Source organism: Poecilia latipinna, unplaced genomic scaffold, assembly GCF_001443285.1.
Source record: "Poecilia latipinna isolate Pla-1442-1.1 unplaced genomic scaffold, P_latipinna-1.0 Scaffold147, whole genome shotgun sequence".
NCBI lineage: Eukaryota > Metazoa > Chordata > Actinopteri > Cyprinodontiformes > Poeciliidae > Poecilia > Poecilia latipinna.
This window is the reverse complement of record NW_015112763.1, coordinates 112,742-136,052: the sequence shown is the minus strand read 5'-3', so window position 1 is coordinate 136,052 and position 23,311 is coordinate 112,742. Positions and strand designations below refer to the sequence as shown.

The following is a 23,311-nucleotide window of genomic DNA, read 5'->3' as shown; positions in this document are numbered from 1 at the left end:
TACCGCCCACCTGCGTTCTGATTGGCTCAGACTCTTTCTTGGTCTGGTTTCCTCGCACGTGATTGGCTTTTCGGCCGTCCATCACGCTGCTTCCTGATTCATGGTGCGGTTTCTTATTGAGCGGAGCTCCTTTAAATGTGAAGGGAAATGTTGACGATCGGAGTTGAAAAAGTTGGTGAGTTGTCTTACACTGGTTTTCCAAGTTGTCCGAGTTGTTTATTAGTGAACATTGTGCGAGGAAAGTGGAATTTGGTTGAGGTGGGAGCGAGTAAAGTTTTAATGCGAACTTCTCCGCGGCTGCTACCTGACGTCGCTGTTACTCCTCCAGGTGAACGGAAATACCGTGGCACTCTTGACGCTTCCTCATAATGAGAACAATTTTTTTTAACCTTCATAGAGAAAGAGGGCTCAATTTTCGCCGCGGAGCAGCTGCTGGTACAGACACATCGAAGATGTCAGGACCCCCTGAACAGAACAGGAAGCGTCGTCCCTTCAAGCTGTTCCTGATCTCGACCGACCTTCAGGTCCAGGATGATCTGGAGGGTCTCGTTCTGCTGAGCAGGGGCTTCATCTGCCAAGAACAGGACCAGGGCAGGATCCGAAAGGACGCCCTCTGGGTTAAGGTACTAACTGACTTCATGGAAACTTCTTTCGAGTCCATGAACTAAACTTGCTGGACTTCATTATCACAGTATTAAATATCGTCAGCAATAAACGATGACATTTATTCAGATTTAGGACAGCAACCAACGAGTGTGATTAATTTATCTATCATTCTGACGATTAATCGGATTTTAAAGCTTGTCAAATTGTGCAGTTTTATCGTATCACTTTAGCCTTTTTATACAACACTGGAAATACACTGCTCAAAAAAATAAAGGGAACACTCAAATAACACATCCTAGATCTGCATGAATGAAATATTCTCATTGAATACTTTGTTCTGTACAAAGTTGAATGTGCTGACAACAAAATCACACAAAAATCATCAATGGAAATCAAATTTATTAACCAATGGAGGCCTGGATTTGGAGCCACACACAAAATTAAAGTGAAATATTCCCTTTATTTTTTTTTAGCAGTATACATTAAAAACGCAAATAGAGAAAGAATTCAATTAAATTTTAAACAAAAAAGTAAACATTTTATTTGAAAAAATGCAGTAACAGGATACCTTTAGCATATGCTTGGTCGTTTTTAATAAAGGTGACCTTGGGTGTCCAGAAAGGCGCCTATAAATAAAATGTATTATTATTATTATTATTATTATTATTAAAGGTGCATCTACAGCTAAAAAAATGCTTCAGACATCAACATGTGAAAAGCTCAGCCCTTTCTGCTCGACTTACCATTAATACACAGTAGGGTTGATCTGTTTTTGTTTTTTTTTTTTTTTTTTTTTTTCTGTTTTTTTTTTTTATGAGTCAATTAATGATTAAATAACAAAACATGTTTAACAGGAGATATTTTTATCTGACTAACTGCTCTGAGTACGTTGTTTTTTTCAACAAATTACCTTTTTTGTTACAAGTCTGTATGCGCTAGTTAACAATTAATTGATAACTAAATTAGTTGACGTCCACGATTATTTTAATAAGTAATTTAGAACAATTACTCACTTCAGCCCTAATAAGATTTAAACGTGTTTCAGTGATTAGACATACAGTAACAAACTTTCCACAGTTTACTTTACAACCATCAACTCCAATGTATTTTAATGGGATTTTAAATAGCTAAATCATTCATTTGTAGAAGGAACATCACAGCTTGTTTATATTTTTAATTTAAAAATGTACATTTTAAAACAAAAACTGTCATTTCCATTCATCCAACCTTGCTGAAGGAATCAAGTATGGATTTCACCTGGCCTCTTTTCCATAAAGGCCCAATTTGTGGAGTTCACGACATGGTCGACACGGTTACCAGAGTTATGTAAATACCGCCATATGCAGTTAAAATCGCAAAGACAGCACTGCTACTGCCTTGTGTTATCTTTGGTGAGGGAGCATCTCATCAAAAGATTCTTCCACCTGAGCTGTGTGTCTCTGCAGCTCCCCCTGCGTTACCATGAAGCTGTTTGTTTACAAACAAAAACCTCTGAGGGCTTCACAAAACATCTAAAGAAATTAAATCAGTCGCAGGTAGACTCTGTGTTCTGATTAGCTTCTAAAGTCAATTATTTGTATTTCACGTAGAGAACTTCATGATTATACGCTGCTACATGTTGATTCACCGCAGTAAATCCCAGTCATATACACTGAGGTTTGTTCTTGTTACTGTTTTATTGTCATTGTTGTACTAGGGAAGTGTCAGAAGTCAACCTTCCCCACAAAGTGTTGTGAATCTTAGCCATACCTTAAATTCACTGTTAAGGTAAATTTAAGGTCATCTTCGTACACAACGTAGTTTTTTTTTTTTCTTCCCGCCTTGTGTGAACTACCTGTCCTTTTCATTTTCATGCAGGTGTTGGACAATGGACTCATGGTGAAAATAGAAAAGAAATACTTGCTGGAAATCTCGGCTGACCTCGTTGGACTGGTGGAGCCTGTGTCCGACCTGGAAGTTCGACTAAACTTACTAAGTAATGCGGTAGCGGTGTTAAGCGAATTAGATTGTTGTGCAATCACATGAAGATTGACATAAATCTTTTTTTTACAAATGTCTATGCAGTCAAATTTTCTAACTCTAATCTTTGTGTGTGTTGTGCCTTTTTTCAGACAATCCAGACAACCTGCGACAGCTGGCTTCTCTCCCCAACAATGCTCCGCTGTGGGTCCTGATCGGCGGTCAGGATGAGCTGGCTGAGGCCGAACTCAAGTACATCGGGCCGCTCAGCGGAGGGAGCAGCGCTTTGTATTTTGGAGTGGAGCTAAAGGTAATACTTGAGGGGTGGGTTCCCAGGAAAACTCCATAGATATGAAAGGATGAGTTGACCAAGTAACTTGGGGGGAGGAGGGGAATGTCTAACCTTGTTAAAGGAGACAGGTTAACAATATTGGATTGTTCGCTGTCATATATTTACAGTGCTTTGGAAAGTACTTATACTGTTTAATTATGATTAAACAATTTATAATCTGATAAATGATAAATCATCGGATTAATCATGATTAATCACCGGATTAATCATCGGATTAATCATCGGATTAATCCGATGATTTCTCCTGAGTAATCTCATGGTTAATTGTGGTTAATCCAAATGATTGATCATGATTTAGCGTGATTAATCTTGACTATTTGTGATTTGGCGTGATTAATTATTATTTAGTGTGATTTATTGTAATTTAGCTTGATTAGTCGTGATTAATCGGATGATTTATTGTGATTCATCAGATAATGATCATTAATCATGGCTCATGATTAATCATGATCATCACCAGATTGATCCAATGATTTATCATGATTGATTTGTAGAATGCAGATTAATAATAATTAATCATGACAGTCATGGAATTAATAATGATAATCATCATATTAATTATGATTAATCATGATTAATTGTATTATTCGGGTTAATCATTTCAACCCTAATTTTAATGCATGTTTGCTTGAAAAAAAAAAAAAGAAGACAAATGAATTGCTCATGAAAAGCCTGTTGCTCTTCCAGGGATCTGCAGTAGGTAGAGGAACTTGCAATGGTTCCTTCAAGGGTGTCCGCTACTTCTCCTGTCCCGACGCCTGCGGCCTCTTCGTCCCCGTGAGCCACATCCGCCTCCGCCACTGGTCCAGCAGGAACAACATCAACGCACCGGAGAAAACCAGGGACCACTCCCGCCGCACCAACCATGGCATCAACGGCCACCGTACCAACAACGATCGCTCCAACCATCCCCACCTGCGTCGCATAAGCTTCCATCACAATCACCCCAAGGTCCAGCCGCAGACGCAGGCCGTGCTCTCGAGGACGGCCGAGTCGGCACCCATCGCCGTTCATAACAATCCACGCGGCTCGTCGTCACCGCCACCATTCCACATCGGCCAGAGAGTGTGCGTCAGCCTGGATGGCATTGTCCACGGCGGGGAGGTGCGGTTCTGTGGCGCGCTGCCTGGCCGATCCTCGTCTTCAACTTACGTCGGAGTCCTTCTGGTGAGCACGAACCACGCAAGATGCATCTGGCCTCAGGATGTTAAATCCTTCTCCTTACTTACTAGCTTGTTGGCGTTTTGTTGTTGTAGGATGCTCCTGCTGGTAACTGGGACGGACTTTACAAGGAACATAGGCTCTGCCACATTCCCTGTCACCTCTACGGGCTGTTGCTTCCCGTCAGCAACGTTTTTGCAGGTGCATCACAGGGTTTCCCCCACATATTGATTGCCTAGTGGTACTGTCAGAAAATATTCATTTATTTATTTTATTTTTTCTTAATTCTGTGTTCTCAGAACAAAAATCTCAACATCCAAATCCTCTTCCCCAAGTTCCTAAGTCCATCTTAAAGCCGGCATTGTCCCCCAATACTAAACAAGCCCCGACGTCACCAGCTCCTGCTCCCAGGATGCCCCTGGTTCTGCCTGCTAAACAAGCACTCACGCCTCCTCTTCCTCCTCCAAAGCCTACACACAAACCTGTACTCACGCGCCCACTACCGCCTCCAAAACCTCAAAACCTAACACCAGTATCCGCCTCGGAGCACACCAACGGTTCCCACAGCCTTTTGTCGCCTTTAAGACCTGTAGACGACGAAGAGGAGAACAAAGAGGAGGAGGGTGCAGATGATTATAGAGGAACGGGACTGGAGACGGAGCTGGAGGTCGGGTCGATGGTTGAGGTGAACGACCCGCCGCTCTTCGGTGTTATCCGATGGATTGGTCACTTAGGGGCCGTCAAGGAGCCGGTGGCAGGAATTGAGCTGGTGAGTGTAGCTTCAGCTTCGGTTTTCTTGTTCAGTTTAATTTCTCTTGAATTTTAAATATTGTTGAGGTTGTGCACAAAACTGATCTCAGGTATGACACAGAACCGTTTTAGTTAACATCAGAGCATTCTGGTATGCTAAAATATTTTAAATTAAATGAAGAGTTGTAATTAATGAGATATTCTGTTGGATGAAAAAGTAAGGAATCACGAACAAAAGCTAATCAATTTTAATATGTTGTTGCGCCTGTTATTTCTTTTCTAAACATACAAGTCAATGATCTTATTCTTCACTGTGAGAGTCAAAGATTTGAGTCTAACCTTTTTTTTTTAATTCTCCATCAGTAGAAGTACATGTTTTTGTCATTGTTTGAGTTAATCCAATTAGTTTTTATGTTTCTCATCAGTAAATACTTGCAAATCTAGATTAGTTTAATTAATAATAAATGTCCAATGTTTGATTCAGTTAATATCTCTTGGTGATATTTGTGATAGTCATTGAATCGCATGATAGTGGATAGTTTTGAAACAATAAATAAATGAACATTACATAGGTTTTATTAACAGTACAACGGTATAATTTAATGAAAAATGCCATGGAGGTTGCAACACATTTGTTCAAGCTTATGTTAACGACTACATGTACAGGGTGTCTGTGCATTCTTAAAAAGTCTTAAATTCATGTATCCAAAATATGAGGACCTTAGAATGTATTGAATTCATTTTAACAAGCATTTCGGTATTTTTATATTCTTCCTGGACTTTTCTGTCAGGCAGAAGCTTAAGTTGCACTCAGATATTTTCATTGCATTCTGTGACTCAAGGCGTTTGAGGCTACCGCTAACTAGCTGCTAACACATCCTTGCTAGCCAACTAGCTAGCTGTTTGCGTCCATCTTTGCTAAGTGCAAATTTATCACCGGCTGGACAAAGTTTGTATATTTTTGTGGAAGCATGTCGTAAATTTCACTTAATAGTCTTAAATTTGAGTTGGTGAAACGTGCAGAGAAACCTTGAAGTTCTGTGTGGGCAATCCTGGTCCTCGAGGGCCGGTGTCCTGCAACTCTTAGATGTCTCCCTGGTCCAACACGCTTGAATCCAACAGCTGAATCACCTCCTAAGTGCAGTCAGGTTCTCCAGAGTCCTGCTAACAACCTCATTATTTGACTCAGGTGTGTTGAAGTTGAGGCACATCTAAAAGTTGCAGGAGACCGGCCCTCGAGGACCAGGATTGCCCACCCCTACATTAAAGGGACAGAAAATATGCCAGTTTCTAGGAAAGTGGTAGATATTCAGATTTTAGAGGAAATGATGTGGGATGCTGACAGACTCCTACCAAAGAAAACCAATTAGAGGTGTTGAATCAGAAAGTGATTCAACAAAACATGACTTTCAGGGTGTGTCCGGTTATGCAACCGGATTACAGCACATGTGTTATTTTTTTCCACACTCTTGCGTTTCAGGAGCAGGAGCTGTCTGCTGGGACAGATGGCAGTTACCTCGGCGAACGCCACTTCCGTTGCCCCGCCAACAAGGGGCTATTCGTCAAGCTTCGCAACTGCAGACGGGACTCCAGGTTCCCCGTCCCCGAGAAGCCCGTCAACCAAGTGGAGCGTTGCAACTCGATAGGTGAGAAAGCGTTAGCCTCTTAGCCAAAGCTAGGCTGCACCTTGTCATGTGAAAGCTGGGACATTTCTGCATCCTGTCGCAGATTTGAAAGCAATGTCGCCTGTTCTCTTGTAATTCCAACCTGCATCCGTGGCTCTCAGCGTTTGCAGATTGGGGAAGCGAGCGGGTGGACGAACACACTCCTCCGGTGGACGGGGACGAGGCCAGGCAGCTGTACGAAGGCTCAAAGAGAGGCATCCAGGGTCACCTCAACTCCTGCTACCTGGACGCCACGCTGTTCAGGTGAGAAACAAATGTATGTGTTTGAGAGAAAAACGGTAGAAGCAGTAGCCTGGTTGCATAAATGTGCATTCTCCGTATCACATTGAGACACTTTTTGATTAGACATTCAGTTAGGGCTGCATCAAACGATTGTTTTAGTTATCTATGAACAGTTTCTCTGATGATTAATCAGATAGAAAAAAATTGTCACGCTTTGCAGGTTTTTCATTTAAGCCTTTTTTTTATACAATATTAGAAATGCATTACTAAAATGCAAAGAAACAAATAATAAAAATTTTTAAATGAGAAAAAAATGCCTAAAATTTAAGAAAATCTGATCATTTCTGGATTAACCAATTAATAATTAGATTTTTTTTTAAAAAAGTGTTTAAATGGATTTTTTTTTTTTTTTTTTTTTTTTTTACAGAAGTTGAACCATGTTGAGGTAAAACTATGCCACTTGAGGAGTTATGGTAGAACATATTTATAGACAAAGATTTTTTATTATCTTAAAAAAAGATAAAATGCGGATATACGTTTTGCATTTTTTAAATGTGAAATTTATATATTTTTTTGTACAGTTTTGGCTTAATTACTGCTCAACCAGCTTTGTTTTCTCAGCAACTGGCCTTTTTTCAGTCTGTATCCTCCAGCTAACAATTATTTGATTACTAAATTGGTTGACAATTATTTCAGTAATTGATTCATCACGATTTATCCGATTAATTGTTTCGACCCTAAACTCATTCATCAACTACATCAAATCTGACCGGCCTGAAATAAAGATCAGCTGTTCTCGTTGGATTTTTCTCAAGTTCACCTGCATTCTTAGACTAAAGTCATAGTTACCATACAGGTTTACAAAAGATAATAAAAATTATTTTATTGAACAAATGTGCCAGTCAGGAGAAGGGAACAAAAATATCCAAAGCATTAAAGATTGAAACCCATTTTCTTACAAATACCTAGATACACACAGGGAAACATTTAAACTGGGTTTCTGTCAAAGAAGAGCAGGTAAATCTGGTTAATTCGAGATGCAGGATACTGACAGACTCGTCTTTTCTGTTAATCAAAAAAAATGGACAACAAGTAAAGCAATGATTTGTTTCCCTTTGTCTGCAGTTTGTTCTGCTGCTGCAGCTCGGCAGACTGGGTGTTATTTTGGCCATTTGACGCCGAAACGGACCAAAGCTCCAAACATGCTCAGGACCTGCTTCGCTGTGAGATAGTCAACCCACTGAGAAGGTGTGTGTGTGTGTGTGTGTGTGTGTGTGTGTTTGCTTTCTGTTTTCTTTTCTCAATGTTGGCAGAATATAGACAAAAATTTGCGCCCTTTTCTAAAGGAAACACAGACTGAGTGTTTCTGAAAAGCAGTCTCCCCACACAGAACCCAATCTAAAACGCGTGGGTGTGTGTGTCGCTCTGTTATTAAGGAACGGCTATGTGTGTGCCAGTAAGACCATGGCTCTGAGGCGCCTGCTGGAAGCTGCCAACATCGATGCAGGGTTCACCAACCAGGAAAAAGGTGTGCATGCATTGTGTCCGGGCCTCTAATTTCCTGCTTTTCTTTTTCTTTTTACTTTGTTTTAGTTGTGTGTTTTTTTTTTAAGCTCTCTGTTCTAAAACTAAGGAATGTTGCCACACTGCTCTCTCACCCTGTCTGTCAGATCCCGAAGAGTTCCTGAACAAGCTTTTCCAGCTGCTGCGAGTGGAGCCGCTCCTAAAGATCAGGTAATTTTACTCATTGGCTCCTTTATTCTACCAGCATATAAGACCGGCTGCAGGTTAACGCGCTCTTCCGGGTTCAAACGCGGTCACAGCTGCAGTCAGACCTGTAGCTCATAAGCAAAACAATGCCATCATCTCTGGTTGTCGCAGCGACAACGTTGCCGTTTCCCTCCATTCCCTACGTTCCTGTGCATAGCACAACCAAGACCTACGGCTAGTTTAGTCCACAACATCAGAGACGCACCGGAGACACAATTGCAGAAATCTCTTAAGGGAATGAAACTCTGAGTTATTTTGCTGCACTACAAGTCATTTTCTACGTTCGTAGCAGGAAGAGAAGCTATATAATGTACTTTTTAACTCTAAATATTTGCTTTCATTGACAAAACCCCAGAAAAATCATGTTTACGGCTTCAGTAACCTCAGGGGAAAATACTTTCCCACGTGCCACGTCTAAAAGTCACACCTGTCCCCCTCCCCTTTTTCTCTGTTTCAGATCAGTGACTCAGCAGGCTCAGGAGTGCCATCTCTACCAACTCTTTCCACCAACGCTCCCCGCCTCCCCGGCGCCCCCCGTCGACTCGCCCATCCCCATGGCCGCGCCCGCGTCCATGAGGGTCGCCAGCGTTCAGTCCCTGCTGGAGTCCTCCTTCCTGCACGGCGGCCTCAAGTTTGCCGAGGTAAAGCTCAGGATTTCATCATCCAGCTGGTACCATCCCCATTGCCTTACTGTGCAACTCCTCGAAAAAAAAAAAAAAACAAGAAAAAAACAATCTTGCTTACAGTTCAGGCTTTCTGCCCTTCATTAGATTGTCTCCGGTCGGTTTTTGACCAGGCCTATCAGGAGAAGAAGAAGAAGTTGTGTATATTGTGAATATTGAATTAACATCAGCAGCAGCCTTGTTCAGTTTGAGCCCAAATCCTCTGGACGAAGCCTGCAGCGAAGGACAAGGGGCTGGATTTTACAAGACTACTTACCCAAGAATTACAAAAGTTCTTGTTTCTTTTAGCTACTTTCAACAGAGGTGACATGCAATCTTCATATTGCTGTGAAGTGTTGCGTTAATATTTTTCTTCTTAGTTCATCTTGACTCCGTCATTATTGAACTTTACCTTTACTGCAAAAACGTGAATGAACTAAAGAACCAAGACATGAGTCTTTCAGCTCGACCTCAGCATAGGGATTTTTTTTGAACATTGAAACATTGATCAGACAAAGTGAGCCTGATTATCTTACAAGAACTTATATTTATATTCCTTGCCCCGCCAGGCTCCCTCCTGTCTACTTCTGCTAATGCCCCGGTTTGGGAAGGACTTCAAAATGTTTGACGCCATCTTGCCCTCCCTCAGTCTGGATATCACAGACTTGCTGGATGACAGTAAGATTTTATTTCTTGTCTGTTGTGTCTAACATCACGTTTTGCTTGTTTCATTTGCAGTTTTTAGTTAATTTATGAATGCATCTCTTGCTGCGTGTACCTGTGTCCGTAGCTCTGAGGCAGTGCAGCATCTGCCAGGCTGTAGCCGAGTGGGAGTGTGTGCAGTGCTACGAAGACTTGGACATCACTCCCGGACAGCTCAAGCAATACTGCCAGACGTGCAACATGCAGGTATCCCTTCATCACCTGGAAAATCTGTTGCAATAATAATGGAAAAAAAAAACAAGAGCGGTATTGATTCTGTTCATTTTTTTTCTTCTGTGCACAACCAGGTTCACAGTCACAGGAACCGCGCGTCGCACAACCCGGTCAAGATCGCTGTTCCTCAGGGGCCGTGGTCGGGCCCTCTGCATCACACCCGCCAGCGGATGTCTCTCTTTGCGGTGACGTGCATCGAAACCAGCCATTACGTCAGCTTCGTCAAGCACGGACCCCAGGCCTCCGACTGGTTGTTCTTCGACAGCATGGCAGACCGAGAAGGTGAGCAGGAGGGCAGCACAAGTCACTTCTCTTGTGTCAAACACAAAAGCCTCACATTCATTTGTTCGCTTCCTCACCCAGGCGGCGAGAACGGCTTCAACATCCCCCAGGTGAGGGCGTGTCCCGAGGTGGGCCGCTATCTGGGCCTGACGGAGGAGGAGCTGAGCAGGGTGGACGCCTCGTCTCTGAGGGAGTCGACCCGCAGGCTGCTCTGCGACTCCTACATGTGCCTGTACCACAGCCCAGAGCTCAGCCTCTACAAGTGATGTGAAGAAAACCAATGAAGTGAAGTGAAGAAGAGCGGAAAAACAAACTGAAAATGTTTTTCTTATAAAATGAAGGAAAAAAACAAATGCACTCACAAGATGTCTTGTAGCAGAAACAACCAACTTTTTACACAGCATTCATTTATCTTTATTATGGGAGTCATGTTATTTTTTTGCCTTTTGAACAAACATGAAGAAGCTGAGCCTTAATCACTCGCCTTATATCTGTGTTTAAGCTGTTTCTCAATGCATACACTGTACAGAACCACTGTGCCTCTTATATGTGACTCATGTATGCTTAATACAGTTTGCACTGCTTTGATTGTCAGTACGTTTGTATATAATATGATTGTTCTGAACTGACAGCTACGATGCACATACATGTTTAACTTTTTATTCTTCATGTGGTGTTTAGATGTTGCAGCGTATCACTGTGGGTAATGTTTGATATAATAAAAGCCCTATATTTGGTCTGTTTTCGGTTGTATTTGTTGTTGGTGGGTTTTTCTTATTTTTTTTTTTTAAACAATATTCTGACATCCGAATATCTCACAAAGCACCGTTTAGTTTGTCATCTGAAAATGGCATAACACTGGATCAGGGGTGCTCAAGACGTTGGTCACGATCTATCAGTCGATCACAGGAAGGTTTTGAGTAGATCACCTGTTCAGGTTATTTTACCTTTGTTTACCTCTTCACTAAATCTATAAAAGTGTAGTCAGGTCATTCCCCTAAACCAGGGATGTCAAACTCATTTTCATTTTGGGCCATATCAAAAATCTGAATGTTCTTAAAGTTGTTCAACTTATTCTGATTGTGCCAGAATAAGTTGATAAAACCAATTAAATTGCGAAAATACCAATAAATAGCTGTTCCTCCAATATTTTGAGATTGTTTTAGTGGGGTTTTTTGCAATCAAAATGACAGATTTTGTGATGAATATTTAGAAATGTTTGTAAGGCATTTTTACTATATTGCGCTGATGTTAAATTTTGCAGATTTGTGAAAAATTGTAAGAACTTATTGATGTAATTTGGAGTTTAAAGGGCCACATAAAAAAACTACGGCGGGCCAGATGTGGCCCCCGGGCCTTAAGTTTGACACCTGTGCTCTAAATTGCAAGGTGGGTAAATAGTGCATTCACCATAGAAGCTGCTGAGAGGTCAAAGGTAACTCAAAAAGAACAATCCATATATAATTTACCTTTTAAATCCTAGTTTATTTTGGTCCATCACATAAATTCTCCAAACTACATAATTTGTCGAAAAGAAAAAGTTTGAGTATGTAGACTGCATAGCTTTGGACCATATCTTAAGATATAATTCAATGCAAAAGATGGAAAAACATAAAATAGGATGTGTGGGACATAAAAAAATTAAAATATTTTAGAATAATCTTAACTTTTATAACGCAAAATCCCTGTGTAGGTAAGTAAATGTGGCGGAAGCTTCCTCCCCAATATGGCGGCGACGCTAACGTACCAACGACTGGCTGTGCGACGTGTACGTGCACCTACGTCTCTGAGCGTAACTGCGCCATCATTGCGGGCCTAGGAATCAGCGAGTGTCGGCGGAACAAGTTGTTCTTCGGCTCTCCTTAAGGGCCAGTGTCGTTTGTTTCTCTTAAAAAGCCCACTTTGAACGGCAGCAACACTGGTTTAGATGTATTTGTAAGGTAAGCTAACCTCCAACAGTGCGCGTGGCTTTAAGTGTTCGGCGTTAGCTGACAGCGACACCCTGCCTGCGCTGCCTCGAGTTGCTACTTCTAACTGCGGGGCTGCCGCTGTGTTCACTGGAACAACTTAAACCAACTAATATCTGTACAGTAATACCTAATCCAAATCTCCCTGACTGCTATCAGTACGTGCTAATGTCTTGTCTTCTTGTTATCCATATGTCTGTGTCAGAAAGCTCTAAACAAAGCTATTGCTTGATTAAATTCGCCCGCTGCTGAACAAAAATCTTAGTTTTAAAGCGTGCTTGTGTCAAATTAGCAGAAATTGCATCTGTGACAAATAAAAAGGTGATAGAAGTGCAAATTATTCCCATTTCAGCTTCTGAAAATGGACTTCTTTATGCTATTTATAATGTAATCGTTGATTAGTGGTTAGATTTGACTTAATTTCTGCTTTAGATGTTATTCATACCTGTACCAGATCTGATTTCATACTGTTGTGAGCTTATTAGTATCCACTGTTCCAGGAAGGTTTCTGTCCATAACATTTAAATATTTTTTCTGTTGTCAGTGTGTTATATTTATATTGTTCAGTCATTTTGGTAACGTGATTTACAAAAGTATTCACAAACCCCTGGAGCTTTTTGTATGTTACAACCACAAACTTCAGTGTACACCAACACAGAGTAGGGCATAGTGGTGAAGAAGAAGGAAAAGTTTTCACGTCTTGGCACATATTCTCAACCGAAAGGTCTGGACTTTGACTTTATTAAGGGGTATCATATTAAAGGCTTGAACAACCCCACTAAAATCTGCTAAAATTTGTGGTTGTTGTGACATGACGACATGAGGAAGAAGTTGAAGTAATATTCCTGTAAGCCCTTTGTGGATTGTCATCTGCAGTAAAACTGTGGTTTCTTTATTCATTACATTAAAATTTTTTTCCTTTACTTGATGTTCAAAAGGCTACCGATAAGATGCTAATACTTGCTTGCTAACTTAAAAAAGGGAAGATAAAACAAAAATTTAATGAATATCAACATGTATTTTTCTAGCTGCGTGCAGGTGCACACTGTCTCCAAGGACCAGCGGTGAAGTTTGTTGTCATGGCGTCTCCAGGGGGACAAGGAGGAGGAGCTTTGTCCACAAGAGGAGGCAGCGGAGCCCGAAGGATGAAGTGGGCCCTTGAGCTCAGTGTGGGAAACGCAAGGTAGACTGCTCTTCTATCACCTTCCCTATGTTTACATACCTTTTGTATATGTACTGGAGTACTGTGTTCTAGACTGTAGCAGGCACTTGAAACTATTTATGGTTCAAAATGAAATAACCATTTTACATTTTTTTCTTTAAATACGCAAATAGCATTAGCCAGGAATCTATTTATTCGGAAACAAAAAGTTGCAGAGCATGCCATCTAAACATGCACCACTGTTGACCACAACAGTTTTCAGCTTGATCAGCCCTGACAGGTATTTTAAAAAAAGACATATTATGTTACACGACATGTCAAGATATGTCTTTTGGCTCATTTGGTTTGTTAGATGCAAGTCAAACATCCAGCGGATAACAGGATGACTGAACATACTCTCATTTATTATTTCAACATATTTTATGGGACATGTTAGATTTGGAAATATTAGGACCTTTAAAAAGTCCTAACTTCATTTATCTAAACTTAAGGCCTTACATTTTCTTAAATTTGTTAAAGGTGAATATAGTAATCACAGGTCTTAAATTTTGTTGTGGCAGAACTATTCAGTCTTATATTTTCTATGTAGGTTTTTTTTCTATCAGCCAGAAGCTTGAGGCTTTATTTGACTCAAGGCAATTAAGGCTACCGGTAACAAGATGCTAATACTTGCCTGCTAACTAGCTAGCAAGCAGACAAACAAGCCATTAGCAGCTAGCATATGGTTCATTTACAGTTAGCATATGGCTCTCTAGTTAGCTAGAGTGCCAAAAATAAAAACAACTTTTAGAGTTTTGGTACATCGTTGTCATTATATAGGTCTTAAATGCTATTCATAATGGTCTTAAAAAGTTTTAAATTTAAATTGATAAAACCTGCATAACCCTGTAATAATCTTTTCAGTATCGGTAAGTTAAAGCTTTATAAGAGACAGAATTTGGCCACAAAGTTCTGATTTCAAAATCAGTTTTCGTACATCAAGAGAACCGAATCAGACGCAATAAACCCACATTTTCTTTTCAGCACTGAGCAATTCCTACTAGCGTTGCCATTTTGTCCACTTTCAAATAAATAACAAGTGTTCATCTGGACATTGGAGGCCATAATTTAAAGGATGGCCTCTGCTTGGTCACATGGTGTTTAGAATATAATTAAACCAAGATGGATCCGTCTCTAGTTGGTCAAAACGACCACTCTCCACACATTAGCACTGATCTGAATGTTGCAGAAACAGTTCGATTCAGAGCTGCACTGTTGTTGCCGCTTGCAGGAGCCGCGGTGACCGACAAGGCGGTCAGGGCGACGTCGTTTACCCCATCGGCTACTCAGAGAAACCCGTTCCCGACACCAGCATCCAGGAGACCGACAAGAACCTGGTGGAGAAGGTAGCGTGGTTAGCATTGCTAAAACAGACAGTCTCCATGTGTGCTTCCTTGAGCATTTCCAACATTTTAACATCCAACATATTCCATAACGGACAAAAGCTGAAACACAAAACAAAGTTTGCTGTCACAAACCTCAAACTTTGCAGTGCTAAAGGAGTTTATTTGACAGATTTGCTGTTTTTGCCGCAAACTTGACTCTCTCTCTTCCTCTCTCTCTTTCTTTTCTTGTTTTGTGTTGCAGCGCTGCTGGGACGTGGCCCTCGGGCCCCTAAAGCAGATTCCCATGAACCTGTTCATCATGTACATGTCTGGCAACACCATCTCCATCTTCCCCATCATGATGGTCTGCATGATGGCCTGGAGGCCCATACAGGCTCTCATGTCGATGTCAGCGAGTGAGTGTTCAGTATTGAGTTTACCCGCCGGTTCCGCTCTGAATCCGTGTTCGCTTCTGACGCGCTGACCGTGTTTGTCCTGATCGCTCAGCCTTCAAGCTGTTGGAGAGCTCCAGTCAGCAGTGGCTACAGGGGCTCGTCTACCTGATCGGTAACCTCCTAGGAGCGGCGTTGGCCATTTATAAGTGTCAGTCGATGGGGCTGCTTCCGACACACTCGTCCGATTGGCTGGCTTTCATAGAGCCGCCGCAGGTAACGTCACAAACACACACAGGCTGACGACCGTAGACGCTTACCAAAAGAAGCCTTCCAGATGATACAAATGTTGTCGTAATAATAAATGATGACGCGGCGTTTGTTCCAGAATAAGTCAAGCTGGGTTTTATTCTGATATTTCCTAATATGGTATCATACAGAGGGTTGCAATATTTATAATCCAAAATGCCATTTTTGCCGTCAGTCTAATAACTCATAAGAGCCACAGATGTTTCATGAATGACAGAGTAGCAGGGCTATACTGAGAAAAAAGAATAAATGCAGGAATAAAGTTTTATGAGAATAAAGTCAGACTAATATGAGACGAAAGTCATATTACAAGGACAGTCATACGAGAATAAACTTGAAATAATAAGAATAAACTCATATTAAGAGAAAGTCATATTTAAATAGTATGAGAATAAGGTCATAGTATTTTTGAGAAAAAAAGTCAGTATTTTTATAATAAAGTCCTAATAGTACAATAATAAACTTGTAATGTTATGAGAATAACCTTATTCTTGTAATTTTATATATTTTAAAATTTTCTTAACGTGGCTCTAATACTCTGTCGTAATTCGTAATAGGATTTGTACCATGTCATGAATTTTTAAACTATAAATACAGGAGAGCTGTGGTGTTTTGTTGGGCAATATGGCTCTCCAACCAGGGTGTTATTCTGACAGAGGGCAGCTCAAGCGTTTGATCAAATCATTCGCCAGAGGTCGTTTTAAACTCAGTTTGGTGATTTCAGAGTAATGTAGAAGTGAAAGCTGCGACTTAAAGACAGATCAAACCTGTTATGCATTACTCTACTCTGATTACAGATTATTTAGCTTTTTTAAAGAAGAGGCCTGTGAAAAGGCCCTGCTGCGCTGGTTTCTAAAACCAACAGGTTTGGTTGAAACCGGGGCGACAAGGTGTCCGTTTAGCCCCGTTGTCCCCTCTGCAGCTCTGAATCTTGCAGCAAGTTTTATAGTGGTTTTTGTCAATAACTTTCAACTTTGGTTTGTAGTTCTGCTTGACAGAACTACAAGCATAACTTGTTCTTCTCTGTGGTATGCTAGTAAGGTGTTAGACAAGTTTTTCTAACACCTTCAATTGTGCATGGGAACACTCACCTTGAGGACTCTTTTTTTTTTTCTTCTTTTTTCTTTGTGGTAAAGGCAGTAGGTTAAACGTTTAGGATGATCCATCATGTCCAGCATGTGTTAAACAGGGCTGACTTTTTTTCACTTCCGTTACCAATATGTGAGGTTTAGTATCAGCTGATATGGGAAAACAGCACTGAACTGACTTTTTTTTTTAACATAAATATACCGAATTACAATTTTATTTGATCACTCTGCACCACAGTGGCAGAGTAGTGTCATGAGCTTGGTCAAACATGGAAAAACAGCAAAACTTTAATTTGTTCAGCCAGTGCAACAGCCAATGTAAAATAAACAATATATTGAAACTGATAAACGCAATAAACTTGGTCAGACATTAAAAAAATAAACTGCAGCAAAGCTTTCAAATGGTTGAGAAAGTTCAATTAGGAAATCTAAATATAATGTGATATAAATAATAAAGCAAGATGTCACTCAGAGAACAAAGCATAGAATTAGAGTAAATAAATCTGCATTTATGGATCTGGCGCATCGTCACCAATACCTGATTTAGATTTTTTTTTTTTCCAATATCGGGACCGATACGGATATTAACGTCTCTACTGACACCATAATATTTTGTTTTTGTTTGTCCTGGACAGAGGATGGAGATCATGGGCGGAGGGATGGTGCTGTGAAGCGGACTTCCGCTGAGGTCACATACTGTACATACTCCTCTACTCTTCTTCTTCTTCTTCTTCTTCTATTTCTTGCCACACCACCAGGTAGCCCATCGCAGCTGAAACAAAAGCCTGACTTTTAGCCATTTCCAGACGCCATCAGGATCCAGACTCGACCACCTCAGCTAAAACAGACACGTTTACTACAGCACAGCTTAACATCAGGGATTTATCCACCATGTTCTCCATCAGCCCCCTCTCTCTTCTGGGTTTGTTGCTGAAGCGTTACTTTGGTCTTCCTCTCTGGCGATAAGCAAGCATCCTTTTTTTTTTTTTTTTAAATACTCTCATAAAGATAGCAGATAATGTTGACTACTGTTCGGCTACTGTAATTTTCTGTGCAGATAAAAATTGACTTTGCAGTAGATTTTTAATGGGAGTATTTCATAGCTCACAGATCAGAGACCATAACATCACTAATAAAAATCATTTTGTCCGTATAATTTCTGAAATTGTTGGGAAGTCTTCAAAAATGTTTAGCTTTTTTTTCCCCCAAAAAAACAAAAAAAATTTTTCAGTTCAATCACGTTTTTTTTTTTTTTTTTTTTTTAATTGTTGTATATTCAGTTTGTAGTGAAATAATTCAGTTTGTCAACACAACTTCAACCCTCTGCCCAGCAACATTAACTCAGTTTTAATTTATAGGTATGTTTAATTTATGCTGATTTGCCTATGAAAATGTTCTATAAATAAATTCTTATTGCTTGAAATAGAATGTTTTCAACTGTGTCAATAAATATATTGAAGGAAAAATGATGCTTTCTTCATGCTTTAAGAAATAGGTTAATTTTTGCTTCCTGTTGGGTCCAATAGCCTCACTTGACATCACTGATTTGATAAGTGTCCTTTTGTTTGTCTTGATTTTACATTGTATCTGATAAAAACATTTAAGTTTGTCTTTTTAGATCAAACTGCAATAAATACATGGACTTATAGATCACACAGCTGCTTCTCAGTAAATTAATATGGGGTCAAAAAGTTAATTGTTTCAGTAATTCTGTTAAAAGATTAAACACATTACGGAATATATGTGTTTATTAGACTTTCAATGTTTTTCAAGCTTTCAAAGAATTGAAATGTCTACATTTTCAACATAGGTACTCCTCTCCTATGACAGAATCTAAAAATCTCATTGTATGAGTTTTATCTAGAATGTGGCGGTAATGCCCCTTAAAGTTGTTTGTCAACTGCCATAAGATACAAGAAGACAAATCAGACTCCAATCTCAGCACTATGGCAAGATCAAACAGCTGTTTGTCCTAATCCCAGGACAAAATGACCTGCAAAAGGCTGGGATAGGCTACAGGACAATAGGAAAACAGATTGGTAAGAAGGCAACCATTTTTGACACCAGAAAACGGAAGATGACTGTCATTCTCTCTCAGACTGGGGTTCCATGGAAGATATGACCTTGTAGAGCAGGGGTCCCCAAACTTTTTCCTGCGAGGGCCACATGACTGTTCCCTTTTCTGGTCGGGGGCCGGTCTTAGCTTTTCGAGAAAGAAACCTTAGAAAAGTTTTGTTGACCGGGTGGGGGGGGGGGGGTCGGTTGGATTACTGCGGACAACATATTCGCGTTTGTAGAGAGATTTTTACCCAGAATGCAAATGGAAAAAAAACCGTGAGCAAAACAGTGACTGGTACTGACTAGTATATATTCCATTGAGGGAAACTAAGTTTCATATCTGCTCAAGAGCCCCCCTGGTGGTTGAAGAAAAATCCACATATATATGAAAAAAAACACTGAATGCTCTCTGGCATTGTTCAGGGGGCCGGACCAAATGAGGAGGCGGGCCAGATCCGGCCCGCAGGCCGTAGTTTGGGGACCCCTGTTGTAGAGTATCCATGATTGTGAGAAAGTTGGGGAATTATCCCAAAGCTATTTGGGAGTATCTGGTCAATGACCTGAAGAGATGTGGGTCTCCAGTCTCAAAGTTTACCCTTGGTAACCCCAAAACCTGAAAGATCAGGACTAGATCTGTATGGAGAAGTGGACAAAAGCCCTGCTGCATTTGCCTGCAAACCTGGACAGAACAGAACTATAGGAAACCTTTTTTCTTTTTTTTTTTTTTTTTTTTTTTTGACGATTTCCTTTCAAAAAACCTCAACTTTTGCTGTGGTCTGACAACTAATTGGGATTCATGTTATATCCTGTGTAAGTCATATGATTAAAAAGATCATCACTGTCCTTTTTCACTGGTAAAATCACAATTTTATCAAATTTTCCCAAGTAAAACATTTATAAAGAAAAATAGACTTTTAATGTTTGAAATTTAATTAACAGGGTGACTCTGAAAAAACTTTCAAGCTAATGCTGTAATCACTTTTTATAATGAAAATAGTTAACTTGGCCTTTGGGCTAGAAACAAAGAGGCTCTATATTGTAGAAAGAATGTTAATTGCATCAGAGAACAAAATACATGATTTCGTAATTGTTACCCTACATACATGATCCTGGAACCACCTGAAAGTTGATCTAACATTCTTTCAAATGATACCAAGACAAGAACTCTTGGACCTTTTACATGGAAGATCAAATCCATGGGAAAGCAGCAGAGCACAGCACCTCCTTGTGGATGACATGATGCAACACATGTAAACAGTGATCTGTAGGTGAATTAAACTTTTTTTTTTGTTTTGTTACATACTGTATGTATGCCCCGCTGGTAAAACAACAATTTTTCGAAGTGTCGTTCAGTTTCGGGGACCGGTCTGACTCGCCCGAACAAAACCTCCCTGAGTAGGTGTGTACTGTACCGTACAGTGTGTGCCTGTGTGTGTGGGAAGGGGCGGGACAGGTGAGTTCAGAAAGCAATATGTAGATGGGAAGGGCAGAGAAACCGGGCTTCAGCGTGGTGTCTCACGCTTAAGGTAGAGTGTAGGACAGAAAGCGGTGGCGTTTGTTTTTAACCTTAATCTTTGGTCTCGCGTTCCGTCACACTTTTTCTCCACGCGTGTCTGTCAACTTTAGCTTCAACTTTTAAAACTCAAAGGAAGGCGCGAGACGGGAACTCGTGTTTGTTTACAAACAGGTCATCTCCCCCGAAAGTTTTTAAAGGACGTTTGGGTCGAAGAACTTGCCTTCAACTTTTTAAAGACGTTTTAGTTGAGCTTGTCGGCTGCGGGTCGTAGTCATGGAGAAAGGCGACTGTTGCACGGCAACAGAGGAGTACCCTCATCCTTTTGTCTTCGAGGTGAAGCTGACCAGAGCGCAGAGGATTAGGGTGAGTTTGCTGATGTTATATTTAAATTGAAACGTTTGCAATTAGTGGCAGCTTTTCATTTCTTTTCAGTCACAAGAGGGAAGAGACGATCAGCTGCCGCCTGAAACTGATAGGCGATGTTGAAAAGTAGCAATAAAAAATAGTTAATTTGCATTAAACAAGACTTGGGTGAAATATTTTTTGCTAATAAGATATGAAATATATTCATGAATAACATTACATTTATTATATGAAGCAATTGGCAAAAAAATGTAATAAAAATACAGGTTTTTAAAAAATTTCTAAATGCCTTTCATTGTATTTTTAGACAAAGCGCCACATTTATGAGGCAATATGCAGCATTTTTATAGGACTACGTTTCATGTTATTGTCTCACAAATAACATGCCTTTTATGGGGTTCTGCTACTTAATGAAACATTGTAAAAAAAAAAAAAAGCATTATGAATAATTTTTAAGTAACATTTTTTAAGTCAAGCTTCTGGCTTGACTTGTGAATCCTACATCAGCATCTCGCACAGAAACAAAGCGCCTCTTCTACTTCTTATACCCCACAATAGCCAAGTCATAAAGAACTTCATCATAGGCAGGTGTGACTGATAACAAGAGACAGAGTTGCATAACAGTGAGTTTAATATGGCTGGGGCAGGGCAGCATAGTGGAAAGAATGGTTGGTAAAGCATGACATGTTGAACTCGACAGGATTATCTACATTTTTTCATATTAGGTGGGGTGTGTGTGTAGAGGTTTTCAAAATCAGTTAGAAAAACTAACTGAATGCCTATTATAAATAATAGGAATTCTATCTTATCTAGTTTCCGAACAATACGTGTTTACTTTATGACTACTAGAATAAATCTTCTAATATTAACGTTTCTTTTATTTCTCTTGCCGACAGGGGCTCATCCTGGGCAGCGTCCTCGTCCCTGTACGTGTCATGCTGGCAGCCTTATTCTTCCTCATCATGTGGCCCATCGCCCGGCTAAGACTGGCCGGCCTTTCGGAAGAAGAGCGCGCCCGGCCCGTCACGGGCTGGCGCCGCTGGCTGTACCACCCCATCATCTTGCTCCTGAGCAGAGCCGTGTTCTTCTCCTTGGGCTTCCTGTGGGTCAAAGTAAAAGGTCGCAGGGCCGACCTGAAGGAGGCGCCGGTCCTGGTGGTGGCGCCCCACAGCGGCTTCCTGGACATGCTGGTTCTGTGTCCGACCCAGCTGGCAACTGTTGTGTCGCGGTACGAGAACACGAAGCTGCCCGTCATAGGAGGTAAAATGGCTGCACTTTCATGACTCCGATATAATCATGAGGTTGGCAGGGTTGGTGATAGATTCAGGATTTGGCTCCTGGCTTTTTTTTTCTTAATGCCCAGCGAAGAACTGGTTCATTATTTACAGCCAGAGTCGTTCTGTCTTCCCGCAAACAATTATTTAATCTATTGTAAAACATATTTGTATGACAGAAAATCTTTTCTTCTTGGGGGGCGTGTTAGGGTGCTGATGCACCCACAGCCACTGGAAGGCCGTTTCCTTTTCTAGTGCTAAGAATAAAGCCAAAACTTACATGTGAATGCCAAACAGTCAATAAATTATGATATGATGTGTCTTTAGTATAGCAAATAATAAAGACGCAAAACCTTTTCTGAGTCTGGTTGGGGCAGTTGGTGAGTAGAGCAATTACTGGATTCTATAAAATGTGGCTTAAAGCTGAGATGTTGATGTTTGAATATGTAAAATATACACTGCTCAAAAAATAAAGGGAACACTCAAATAACACATCGTAGATCTGAATGAATGAAATATTCTCATTGAATACTTTGTTCTGTACAAAGTTGAATGTGCTGACAACAAAATCACACAAAAATCATCAATGGAAATCAAATTTATTAACCAATGGAGGCCTGGATTTGGAGCCACACACAAAATTAAAGTGAAATGTTCCCTTTATTTTTTTGAGCAGTATATATATTCTCTCTGCTAATAAATCTATAGTTTGGTTTCTGTCAGTTCTAGAAACAAGAGAACAAAGCGAATTTCTCATTATAATGGCCCATAATTTAATTTTACTTAATAGGAGCCATGATTTAAAATCTAACAAACTTTGGCTCCTATATACTTTATGAAATATTTCATCCTATTTGATGATTGCTCTGAATATCGCCATGTTCTACGAACAACTGATGCAATTTATCCAGGGGGAAAAATGTGGAAAAACAGGTGGTTATGTTATTTTTTTCCCAGTCTGTCAGCTTAACATCATGCGCAGACTTGTTGCCATAGCAACCAATATACAACAGCCCTGGGAGCACAGAGCAAAGGTTACGTTCAAGTGCATCAGGAATTAACACTATAAACCCCCCACAAAAACATTTACCACACAAAAATGTACAAACACCAAACAGAACATTCTGTCCTTTTCTGAATTTCCATTTTGCGATCATTAGGAAGTGATCGCCTGAACACTAGCGGTGGTTGATTAGCCATTTTTGAATACAACGTGTATCTAAGCCATACACATAAAGAAAAAAAAGGTGCAAGAAATATTGGTGGGGACATGTCCACACCAGTCCTTCAGGAAGTTACGCCTATTTGGCTAGTTAAGGGGTTTAATTATTTTATCTCAATCTAATAGGTTGATATCACCTTCGGGTAAAAAAAAAAAAAAAAAAAAAAAAAGGTTTTAAAAAAAATTTAAAAACCCCAACCAAATTTTTTTT

General features: G+C 40.3%; 3 protein-coding genes across 7 annotated transcripts in view; all 3 read left to right on the top strand.

Annotated features, from left to right (window-relative positions):
* Positions 1-63: 63 nt before the first annotated feature.
* On the top strand, positions 64-11,128 carry cyld3 (cylindromatosis (turban tumor syndrome) 3). 3 transcript variants are annotated; one of them, XM_015029226.1, is made up of 17 exons: positions 64-175; positions 398-623; positions 2,464-2,581; positions 2,718-2,875; positions 3,605-4,084; positions 4,174-4,279; positions 4,378-4,847; positions 6,309-6,474; positions 6,615-6,756; positions 7,861-7,983; positions 8,172-8,263; positions 8,406-8,469; positions 8,963-9,146; positions 9,737-9,845; positions 9,958-10,076; positions 10,178-10,385; positions 10,467-11,128. In XM_015029226.1, the coding sequence occupies exons 2-17, from the start codon at positions 453-455 to the stop codon at positions 10,649-10,651; spliced, it is 2,895 nt and encodes a 964-aa protein (XP_014884712.1). In that variant the 5' UTR covers positions 64-175; positions 398-452; the 3' UTR covers positions 10,652-11,128. The 3 variants fall into 3 exon arrangements, with proteins under 3 accessions (XP_014884712.1, XP_014884713.1, XP_014884711.1); XM_015029227.1 differs by lacking the exon at positions 64-175 and adding an exon at positions 182-328; XM_015029225.1 differs by lacking the exon at positions 64-175 and having other exon boundaries at positions 342-623.
* A 1,044-nt stretch (positions 11,129-12,172) lies between these two features.
* Positions 12,173-18,133, top strand: emc4 (ER membrane protein complex subunit 4). The gene is made up of 6 exons (XM_015029234.1): positions 12,173-12,325; positions 13,381-13,535; positions 14,785-14,899; positions 15,141-15,294; positions 15,386-15,546; positions 17,303-18,133. Exons 2-6 carry the CDS (start codon positions 13,432-13,434, stop codon positions 17,336-17,338), a joined length of 570 nt encoding a protein of 189 aa, XP_014884720.1. The 5' UTR covers positions 12,173-12,325; positions 13,381-13,431; the 3' UTR covers positions 17,339-18,133.
* A 2,069-nt stretch (positions 18,134-20,202) lies between these two features.
* The window catches only part of lpcat4 (lysophosphatidylcholine acyltransferase 4), a 16,590-nt gene continuing 13,481 nt past the window's right edge, over positions 20,203-23,311 (top strand). Inside the window, exons 1-3 of one of the 3 annotated variants that reach the window (XM_015029232.1) lie at positions 20,552-20,604; positions 20,674-20,730; positions 21,501-21,864. In XM_015029232.1, the coding sequence (XP_014884718.1) occupies positions 21,540-21,864 (325 nt within the window). In that variant the 5' untranslated portion in view covers positions 20,552-20,604; positions 20,674-20,730; positions 21,501-21,539. Of the gene's footprint in view, positions 20,605-20,673; positions 20,731-21,242; positions 21,330-21,500; positions 21,865-23,311 lie in introns of those variants that run through there. The other 2 variants (XM_015029231.1, XM_015029233.1) reach the window with 2 other exon arrangements.

What these genes read in the sequence shown, in the direction of transcription:
- cyld3 (XM_015029225.1), top strand. Translation starts at nt 369, where the DNA reads ATGAGAACAATTTTTTTTAACCTTCATAGAGAAAGAGGGCTCAATTTT. An exon ending in GCGGCCTCAAGTTTGCCGAG is followed by an intron (nt 9,147 to 9,736) that starts GTAAAGCTCAGG and finishes TTGCCCCGCCAG; the next exon opens with GCTCCCTCCTGTCTACTTCT. An exon ending in CACAGACTTGCTGGATGACA is followed by an intron (nt 9,846 to 9,957) that starts GTAAGATTTTAT and finishes CTGTGTCCGTAG; the next exon opens with CTCTGAGGCAGTGCAGCATC.
- emc4 (XM_015029234.1), top strand. Translation starts at nt 13,432, where the DNA reads ATGGCGTCTCCAGGGGGACAAGGAGGAGGAGCTTTGTCCACAAGAGGA. An exon ending in CTCAGTGTGGGAAACGCAAG is followed by an intron (nt 13,536 to 14,784) that starts GTAGACTGCTCT and finishes TGCCGCTTGCAG; the next exon opens with GAGCCGCGGTGACCGACAAG. An exon ending in CTTTCATAGAGCCGCCGCAG is followed by an intron (nt 15,547 to 17,302) that starts GTAACGTCACAA and finishes TGTCCTGGACAG; the next exon opens with AGGATGGAGATCATGGGCGG.